This window comes from Myotis lucifugus, unplaced genomic scaffold (assembly GCF_000147115.1).
Source record: "Myotis lucifugus unplaced genomic scaffold, Myoluc2.0 scaffold_235, whole genome shotgun sequence".
In the NCBI taxonomy this organism is placed as follows: Eukaryota; Metazoa; Chordata; class Mammalia; order Chiroptera; family Vespertilionidae; genus Myotis; species Myotis lucifugus.
The window spans coordinates 1,937,171-1,947,447 of record NW_005871283.1 but is presented as its reverse complement, the minus strand read 5'-3'; the positions used below and the strand labels follow the sequence as shown (position 1 = coordinate 1,947,447).

Genomic DNA, 10,277 nt, shown 5'->3' with positions numbered 1-10,277 from the left:
CGGTTGTTGGACTGGATGTCAGTGACTCGGGTTTCTGTTCTGGCTCAGGCACCACCAGGCTTAGCAGAAGCCAGGTCACTTCCCTTCTGTTTTCCATCTGTGAAAAGGTGGGGGTCCCTTCCGGGGGGGAGGGGCATCTCAGGATCACCTTCCTCACCGGGTCCCTGGGCCGCCATTGGTGGAATGGGGAGCATGACAGGTGGAGTAACAGCCCCAGGTGGGCAGCTGGGACACACCCTCTGGGCCAATCTGAGTAAACCTCCGCGTGTGCCTGAGGCCTCCTGTCTAATGTCTAATGAGATCCCAGTATGGATGTGAAAAGTCAAACACACCTACTGCCAATCTTCTTTTAATTTAAAATTTTGCATGTGGCCCTAACTGGTTTGGCTCAATGGATAGAGCATTGGCCTGGGCACTCAAGGGTCCCAGGTTTGATTCCGGTCAAGGGCATGTACCTTGGTTGCAGGCACATACCCAATAGGGAGTGTGCAGGAGGCAGCTGATCGATGTTTCTCTCTCATCGATGTTTCTAACTCTCTATCCCTCTCCCTTCCTCTCTGTAAGAAATCAATAAAATATATTTTAAAAAAAATTTTGCATGTGGACACTATTGCAGATGTCCTCCATTTCTCCGCCTTTGCCCACCTCCATCCAGCCCCCACCCTCCCCCTTTGGGCCCTCCCCACACTGTTGTCTGTGTCCCTGGCTACACATGTATGTTCTCTAGCCATCCCTTCACCTTCCTTTATCAGTCCTTCTTCTCCCCCCCCTCGCCCCGCTTCATCCCTCTGAAATTTGTCAATCTGTTCCGGGTATCCACGCCTCTGGTTCTTTTTTGTTCATCAGTATATTTTGTTCCTTAGATTCCACCTACTAGTGAGATCATATGGTAAAAAGTTTGCTCTGAATGGCTTAATTTGCTTAACATAATAATTTCCAGAGTTCCTTCTTTTTTACAGCTGAGTAGTATTCCATGGTGTACATGCTACTATAGTTGTTTTGTCCACTCATCTACTGATGGGCACTTGGGCTGTTCCCAGATTTGGGCTATTGTAAATAGCGCTGCTCCGAACATAGGGGTGCATGTATTCATTCTGATTGGTGTTTCAAGATTCTTAGGATATAGTCCCCGAAGTGGAATCACAGGTCAAAGGGCAATTCCATTCTAAATTTCTTGAGGAAACTCCGTACTCTTTTCCGCAGTAGCTGTACCAGTCTGCATTCCCATACCTCCTTCCCATCTTTGTTTCCCTGCCAGCAAGCCAAGCTCTCAGCCTCAAAGTACTCATTTGTAAAATAATAATAACAATATTCCCCACCTGTAAAAATAGGAGGGGGGATCCCTTCCTGGGAGGGGCCTTCGAATTTAATGAAAGTATTGTTATTACTGGCATTATAAGCACTTACTATTGTCTCAGATACAAAGTGCTTGCCATGCCCTGTTTCAGTAAATCCTCACAACAGCTAGATGAATTAGATGCTCCTACACCCATTTTCTGGGTGTGGAAAACGAGGGGCTGAGAGGTGAAGTAAGCAGTAGACTCCTGGGAGAGGGGAACGTGAATGCCTATCTCCATCAGCTGGAATGGTCCGTGGCAGCAGCAGCGATGGGGCAGCCCCTCTGTAAAGGGCCACTTCCTCTGCCCTCGGGCTTGGCGGGCACGCAGTTCCGTGCTCTAAGGCTCTCTGGGTTGGGGGGAAGGGATGCTGTGCGTTGTTGGGGGAAGAAGAGATTCCAAGTCTCCATATCAGACTCAGACCTGCGGTCCTCGTTGTGTCCCCCCAAAATGCTGGGTCTGGCATTCTGGAAGCCCCTGCCAGATGTCAGCTCTGGGCAGAGGAAGTGGGTTTCCTGACTGACTTTATTTCCTCTGTGAGGCCACTCCTTCCAAGAATGGTCATATCGGGTGTACCTGTACATTCACTTATTTGGTTCCTGGATTCCTTTCTGACAAAAATTATACTTATTTTAATGCCTACATGGCAGGGATGTGGATGTGCAGTGAACTGAGCCCACTCTCACCCCCAGTCTTTGCAGAGAATCCCTGGTGTTTGGATTCTCTGGCTAACACTGCTTGATTCTGCCTTTTTTCTTCTTCTTAATATTTTTATTGATTTCAGAGAGGAAGGGAGAGGAAAAGAGAGATAGAGACATCAATGATGAGAGAGAATCATTGATTGGCTGCCTCCTGCACACCCCACACTGGGGATTGAGCCTGCAACCCGGGCATATGCCCTTGACCGGAATCGAACCTGGGACCCTTCAGTCCGTAGGCTCTATCCACTGAGCCAAACCGGCTGGGGCTGATTCTGCCTTTTATAAAGTGGTCCCTGCCCAAGGGAAGGGAATAAAGTTTGGGGAAGTTTTATTCCAGAAGTTAGAAGACAGGCACCCAGGAGGGAAAGGGTTGCAGTGTGTCTCAGCCTGGGACTTTTATTAGAATCACAGCTGCTTTAAAATTTTTATTTTATTTTTCAATTACAATTGACATTTAATATTATACTAGTTTCAGGTATACAGCATAGTGGTTAGACATTTATGTAACTTGTGAAGTGATCCTCCCCCCATAAGTCTTGCACCCACCGGACACCGTATATAGTTATTACAGTATTATTGGCTATATTCCCTAAGCTGTACAAAATGGCAGTTACAAAGTAGTCACAGAGCATCTTTTTAAAGTATATATATTTTTATTGATTTCAGAGAGGAAGGGAGAGGGAGAGATAGAAACATCAATGATGAGAATCACCGATCAGCTGCCTCCTGCACGCCCCCCACTGGGGACCGAGCCTGCAACCCGCAACCCGGGCATGTGCCCTTGACGGGATTCGAACCCCAGGACCCTTCAGTCCGCAGGCCCACGCTCTATCCACTGAGCCAAACCGGCTAGGGCCGTCGGTGTGTTTTTAAAGCTCTGCAGGTGATTGTGCGCAGCCAGTGTGAACACGCTGGGTCAGAGACTCGGGAAAGGAGTTTCTCTGTTTTGAGTGGGTTAATATGAATGGAAGAAAGTGGAGTTGTCGGTGACAAGATGGGATAAGGAACAAATGACTTGCCAGGTGTGTAGGGATTGATGCTGCCTGAGGCTCCCAGGACGAGTGAGCAGAGCTGCCCCCTAGTGGACATGAGGGGCTGCAGCAGGGTCAGGCTTCTCAGCCTGAAGCTGGGACTGGAAGGGGTGTGCTGAAATATGGTGTCAGAAGTGCTGAGTGGATATGGAACGTGAAGCCGTTAAATCACGCCAGCAGCGGGCCCAGATTAATCAGCTTCCAGCTAGAGGAGAGGGAAGAAGCTGGGCGAATGCGGTGGAAACTGCCATATGGCTGACAAAGCCAGGCTGGATGGCATGGGGCAAGGTTAGAGGGCCGGGTCTGGGGTAGCCAAGGACCCAAAATGTGCAAAAAGCATCCGATGGTGCAAGATGTCTCCGTTGGGGGTACAATCCTGGAAGGTATGCAGAGGTTTCCTGGGAGCTATTTGAGGGAAGGAGTCCTGGGCATGTTGTCCTGTGGGGATTACAGGGATGGGAACTTTGCCAGACAGGAGCCGTGTGATGATAGCAGAAGCCACGGCTGCTCAGGCTGGTTTCCCACATTCGAGAGAAAGAGCTGATAGTTGCTGGGCTGCCTGATGTGTGCCCTCGTGGCAGAAGAGCGCCCGTTCGGGAAGAAGCCTTCCCAGGTGCAGTCCACCCTTGGAGGCACAGGGTCTCAGGCCCTCTCTGCCAGCTGTGGAGGCACCTGCCAGAGCAGCTGCTGGCAGCCAGAGGCATCCTGCCTGGGCTTCCTCAGAGCTGCTGGGGCGTCACCTTTGCGGGGAAATGCACGAGGAACCCAGGCTCTTTCTGGAGCTGGAAGATCTTCCCGACTCATCTTTGCTCAGGACCCCAAACCTGGTGACCCCTGGTGTCACCTTTGGGTCCCTACTCGGGAGCTCAGAGTCCTCAAGGGGAAGGCAGGGCTCTGCTCCTTGTTGGAGGTTTTCCTGAAGAGTCCTGGGCCCAACTCCCATGAGGAGGAGCAGTCTCTTTTAGAAAGTGGAAAGTCAAGGAGAGTGAGTGGGAGTGGGACAGAAGGAATATTTGGGGCCTGTTGGGACCAAGAGACCAAATAGGAAAAAGGGCCCAAATGCTGCGAAGGAATCAGAGGTGCGAGATGGGAGAGCCTGGCTTTATGTGAAAAGTGTCGCTGGCCACTTGCTGGAAAGCAAAGCCTCATCTCATTGCACATTTACCTACAGAATTCACCCAGCATCCAGCCAGAGTGTGTTGGTTCTTACTGTGTGCCAGGCATTTCCCAAGCACTATTTTGTTCGATTTTTTACAACAAACCTGCGAGGATATCACAGGCAGATGAGGACCTGGAAGTCAGAAAGGTTAAGAAATGCACCCAAGGTCACAAAGTTGGAGGCAGAGCAGGGTTCTCCAGCCTTGGTTTTCTAGCTTCTGATCACAGCACCTGGCAGGGCTCTGCAAGGTGTTCGCTTGCATTTTGGGCCTCAAGGGAGCAATGTAGGGAGCGTTGCAGGGGCATTTGCCCACCCCTCCCCCACACACACCCCTAGTTGTTGTTGTTCTTATTATTTGTCAGTCCAGCCTTACTAAAGGGCATGTGGAGGAGGCCAGAGGGGCAGGCAATGCCACTGATGGACCCTGCCCCTGGGCAGAGACTCCCAGACTTTCTGCACTTCCCCTGAAATAATAAGTAGCATTTATTGAGCGCCTTCTGTGTGACAAGTACTGCTTTTAGGTGCTTTCACTTATTTCATTAATCCTCAAAACGACCCTGAGAAGTAGGTATTCTTATTTTATGTCTGAAGCAGTTGAGACTGAGAGAAGGCAAGTAACTTGCCCAAGATCACGCAGCAATTTTTGTCAGAGCTGGGAGGTCCAGTGCAGGACTGGCTGACTTCAATGCTTCTTGCACATTTTTCAGTCCCATGAACACATGCTGGTTGCTTCCAGGAAAGGAAGAGAAAGACAAATATGAAGAGTGGTTAGGGTTAATTCTAACCCCTTGTCCACTTCCCTCCAAGGCATCATTGCCACAGCTTCCCTGCCAGTTGTCCTTAAAAGAAATTGTTTTGGCTGTTCAGGTTCCTCCATAAATTGGAGCAGCATCTGGTCTTTGCAGAGAGAGCCAGGCATTCCAGGAGCTCATAACCCAAGGTCCGGATGATTCCTGGTTTGACGGCCAGCTGGCACCAACTCCCCTGGGAGTGTGTAGGCAAAGTCTGATCTGCAGAGCAGTTATTCATTTCCCCAAATTAGGAGACCCAGGAAAATGATTCTTTTAGAGGCCCCAGATATGATCTGAATCCCAAGTTTGCACCCCCTTCTTTTTTTTTTTAATCCTCACCTGAAAATATTTTTCCATCGATTTTTAGAGAGAGTGGAAGAGAGAGGGAAAGACAGAGAGAAATAACGATGTGAGAGAAACACATCGACTAGTTGCCTCCTGCACGCGCCCTGACCAGGGCCCTGGCTGGGGAGGAGCCTGCAACCGAGGTACGTGCCCTTGACCCAAATCAAACCCAGGACCCTTTGGTCCGCAGGCTCACACTTTCTCCACTGAACCAAACCGGCTAGGGCTGCACTGCTTGCTTTAGTAATGATGCTGTGTTCACTTGAAAGCCAGCCACCATCTCCAGCACTGATGCTCATGGGATCCCGAGGAAGCCAAGGCAATGTGCCTTCCCAGGCACCCACTCTCAGGGAGGGAATCTGCCTTTCTATACCCCACAGGCCTTTCTCCAGAATCTGTACACAAACTGCTGGAAATGAACAGTTCTGTCGTAAAGTTGGAATCGAAACTCATTAGTGACAAACACCAGACTGGACCTTCTATTTCTCTCTCTTAGTGTGAATATAAGGCTTTAGTGCAGAAATCAGAGTTGATGAGTCTGACTATGGTGGTGGTGCTGCTGCTGCAGGGTGTTATGTAACATGTGGTCTATGCATTACCCATTATTTTGAAAATCCAAAACGTTCTGGAGTCTGGCCCCACACGTTCCAGTTAAGGGGTGTGGCCTTGTTGTATAATGCAGGAAGGTCATCTCCTGATCAGGAAGCAGGTGGCTTACTTAGATTCATAAAGAGAGCCCTCCCAAGTGGTCAGACGAGGCGCCTGAATTCCATCACCCAGGGGCTCATTCTCTGCTATCTTCTCTGAGAGGTGGATGGAACCAGAAGTAGCTTATCCCTGTATGTGGATTTTTCCTCTGTGGGAGAAGGCAGCTTGAGACAAGTGGGTACTTGGAGAGGGTGACCAAGTGTAATGGAAGGAAGATGGGACAGGACAGGGGTCTCGGGCAAATTGCAGGCCCTAGGTAGGGCCTACAGTGGGCAGAGCCTGCAGGCGGTGCTGGGGGAAGTGTAAACAGCATAGAGCTAAGCCAGGACCCTGGCCAGTCAGCGCTGCTCATTGCTCACCGCTGTCTGAGCTTTAGTGCACAGAGCACAGCCATCGAGTGGCCTTCAAATGACAGAAACCCTGTCCTTGGCAGGTGTCGCTCAGGGCTGTATGGGTCAGGACCAGGGGGAGGCCCTGCACGTTGCTTCCAGCCCACCAGGAGGGCCCCAGCAGATGGGCAGGTGCCAAAGCCAATGGTATCAACGGCGCGACCCACCCTGAGTGGGACCAGCGATTGTTTTCTAACAGAGCTGGCCAGTGTCGAGGTGGAATGGCAGGGGACGTCGAGGCCGCGTCTTTTCCATTTTCAGAGATTCCAGTTATTTACAAATGAAGAAACACACATTCGGGTCAACTTAAAGTGCGTGGACGGTGCGGTCTTTCTGCAATCCTTCACAGCGTGTCTGGGACCGCAGGCTGTTTGGGGGAAGCGGGCATGCGAGGCGAGGCGTCTGGGGCGCCCCCTACCGGACACGGCCGGCCGCGCTCAGCCGCAGACTCCGGGCCGCCGCGGGCCATCGGGGCGCTCACTCCGCCACCTGGCGGCGGCGGCGGGAACCGCGGGGGCGCACCGACGCCGAGCCCCGCAGGCCGGGCTGGGGTCTCCCAGCGGCCGAGGCAGCAAAGGGTTAAGCTGTCAGCGGCGCGATGTTAAACAGGTGTCAAAGGCGCCCCATATATCTGCAGATTGAAATCAAATTCTTTGCCGTATAAAAAGATAAATTACCCAGGCGCTGCCGCGCGTCCCACTCATCACGCCAGCGCCAGACGGCAAGCAATTTTTTTTTTTAATGTGCTAACGACCTAATCAAGCAATCAAGTCTGAGAAGATTGCAGAGTGACCGGGGCAGCCATCTGCCGGCGAGCCCCGCATTCATTTCCCGCGCCCCCGCGCGGGGCGGAGCCGGGGAGGGAGCTGCGGGGGAAGAAGGGGAAAAAGCCTAAACAAATTAACACCCAATTTTCCCCGTCTAATTAGTTAAATGAGAAGTGTTTGGGGTCCCCCGGGGAGGGGGAGCGGCTCGCAGCGCGGCTCGTGCGGCCTCCCCAGCATTAATTAGTGCGGGTCAATGCCGCGGCCCCCGGGGGAGCAGCCGCTTTAATTTCCCGTGATATTTCAGTGCCTGAGGCCCATCGATTCAAACTGAAATTAACTTATTTTTCAATCAGCCCAGGGCTGCCCCTGGGGGTGACTCTTCTTTTGCCGCCTCCTGAATAGAGCTGGAGCGATTTTTCATCAAAAGCTGAAACCTCCGCTGCCGAGGGCGGGAGGGGGCCCGGAGGGAAGGGGGGACCGGCGAGGCGAGGGAATGGAAATCGCAGCGGAAACTAATAGGTTTCTGGAATCCGCCCTGCCCTCCCCTCTTCTCCCCACTTCCCAGAGCTCCTTGCTGCGCTGGGGCGACAGAGCCCAAGGAGCTGTGAAGGAACAAGAGGGGCCCCCGGGCCTGGGGTCCTGCCTGCGCCCCCCAGCTACTGGAGGAACAGTGGCCGGCCCCTGGTTCTGGTTCTGGCTCCTGTCAGTGGCTGGAAGTCTCGGGAAAGCTGGTTTGGGAGACAAGGAATCTCCCCTCCCCCAAGCATGGCAGCCCCTCCAGGGCGGGAGAGCTCCAGGCACCCCCAGGACAACCGCCCCTCATTCAGACTCTGCACCGGTTTGGGGACCAGAAATAAAACCTTCCCTAGCGTGCCCCACCACACTTTCCTAGGTGCCCACTCCCATCTGCTTCTCCCACCACTGAGAATTTCGTCTTTCTTCCCTGACGGAGGGATGGCCGCCCAATCCCTCAAATATGATGCCGAGTTGGGTTGGTAACGGGAGAGCAGGCGAATGGAGGGCCCTGTGGATGGCAAGCTCAGGACTGGGCCCAGGAGGGCGCTGACGCAGGCCTTCCAGGAGCACCCCCTCCTCTGCTCGGTTCCCAGGCTTCATGGAACCTTCATGCTCCCTGGAAGCCTTCGGGGGAGAGGGAGGGAGCTCTGAACAGGGCTAGTCCAGCCCCTGGGAAGGAACGTGTCCCTCTGCAAGTCAGAAAGACATTCTCTTTATGCCCTAAGGTCTGAGCACAAAGAACTACCTGGGTCGGGCTTCTCAGCTGCAAACCGAGGACCACATTGGGCACTGCTCACCTGCAGGGCCCTGACCTAGAGGCGTCCTTATCCCACTAAAAAACAACAACAAAAAACAAGAGACCCATTTCACCCATCAGACTCTCACAGGACTTGGGTCCTCATTCTGGGGGATACCCCTGAGCCTGGAAGAACCCCCTGGGTACCATGGGGCTTGAGTAAGGACACCCACCTGGAGAAACCAGCAGTCCCCAGAGTATGGGGCCATTGGCCACGGAAGGGGTGGGGACCTTAACTCCAGATAGACATGGAGGCGGGGTGGGAGGCCGGGGCCCAGGGCCCCTCAGAGCACACCCCTGACCTGTTGGTCTACACCTGCAGGTCTGGTTCCAGAACCGCAGAGCCAAGTGGAGGAAGCGAGAGAAGTGCTGGGGCCGGAGCAGCGTCATGGCGGAGTACGGGCTGTATGGGGCCATGGTGCGGCACTCCATCCCCCTGCCCGAGTCCATCCTCAAGTCCGCCAAGGATGGCATCATGGACTCCTGTGCCCCGTGGCTGCTCGGTAAGAGCCCACACCCTCCTTGGGGCCCTGCCCCCGAGGCAAGGAGAGTGGGCTCCCCTAGGAGGGGAGGGGACGGAGCCTGGAGCAAAGGGACCTGGCACAGCAGCCGAGCAGAAGGGAGGCCTCCAAAGCAGGTCCCCCAGCTCCCTTGGGGGCTCCGTGTGGGCTGGGCCCAGGACTTGGTGTCTCTTGCATCCACCCACGGTGCCTAGGACATCCATCCTGGACAGGTCCCTGACTGTGGGTTCTTTTGTACTGTGAGGGGGGTGTGACTGGTGCCCCAGGGTCTGTACCCCTTTCTTACCTGTGGGAGGTGCGCTTGTGATGAATGGAACGGCCCCTCTTGGGGGCTGGGGGACCCCTAGGTCCCTTTGGCCACATTCTGGCTTTGCCCAAAGGCCTTCTTGCCCCCCAAATTTCTCCACCTGCCATCTTCCTCCTCCTGCCATCTGGGCCTCTGTCTGATAGAGCACCAGCCTGCCTTGGGGTTCTAAGACCTGGAATCCCAGGAGGGAGGGATGGGGAGCAAGCTCTGTGCTTGGGAAGGGACAGAACAGGCTGCAGGGGGGCAGTGCCCAGGGGCGTGGCTGGGAGGAGCCCTCTGCAGGCCAGGCGCCTAGTTGCTGGTCTGCAGCCCTCCCGAGGCCCTGGCCCAGCCCTGGGACTCATGACTGTGGTGTGTGAAGTAAGGCTTTCTGCTTGTCCTTAATTCTGGCCTCTCTCTATCTTTGCCGTTTTCAGTTCAAGATGGCTTTCCCAGGCGCTTTTCTAAACCCGAATACCAACACTTCTTTTTAGGAATGCACAAAAAGTCGCTGGAGGCAGCAGCCGAGTCGGGGAGGAAGCCCGAGGTGGAGCGCCAGGCCCTGCCCAAGCTGGATAAGATGGAGCAGGAGGAGCGGGGCCCCGACGCCCCGGCGCCCATGTCCCAGGAGGAACTGAGGGAGAACAGCATTGCGGCGCTCCGAGCCAGGGCGCAGGAGCACAGCACCAAAGTGCTGGGGACTGTGTCCGGGCCCAACAGCCTGGCCCGGAACGCCGAGGAGCCCGAGGAAGAGGAGGCCATGGACGAGGACAGGCCAGTGGAGAAGCTGAGTCCTCGGCAGCTCGAGGACGTGGCTTAGGTCAAGGGTCAAGGGTGCGCTGCCACTGGAGCCCAGGACTGCTCTCCTCGGGGCCTGTGGTGCACGGGAGGTGTCCTCCGAGGCTGGGCCCAGCCTGGCCTTGCCACCCG

The 10,277-nt window shown here is 54.3% G+C and overlaps 1 protein-coding gene across 1 annotated transcript in view; it reads left to right on the top strand.

Moving 5' to 3' along the window:
* The window catches only part of VSX2 (visual system homeobox 2), a 19,255-nt gene extending 8,979 nt beyond the window's left edge, over positions 1-10,276 (top strand). Inside the window, exons 4-5 of the mRNA XM_006098446.3 lie at positions 8,863-9,043; positions 9,842-10,276. Of these exons, the coding sequence (XP_006098508.1) occupies positions 8,863-9,043; positions 9,842-10,167 (507 nt within the window). The 3' untranslated portion in view covers positions 10,168-10,276. The remainder of the gene's footprint in view (positions 1-8,862; positions 9,044-9,841) is intronic.
* The last annotated feature ends 1 nt before the right edge of the window (position 10,277 follows it).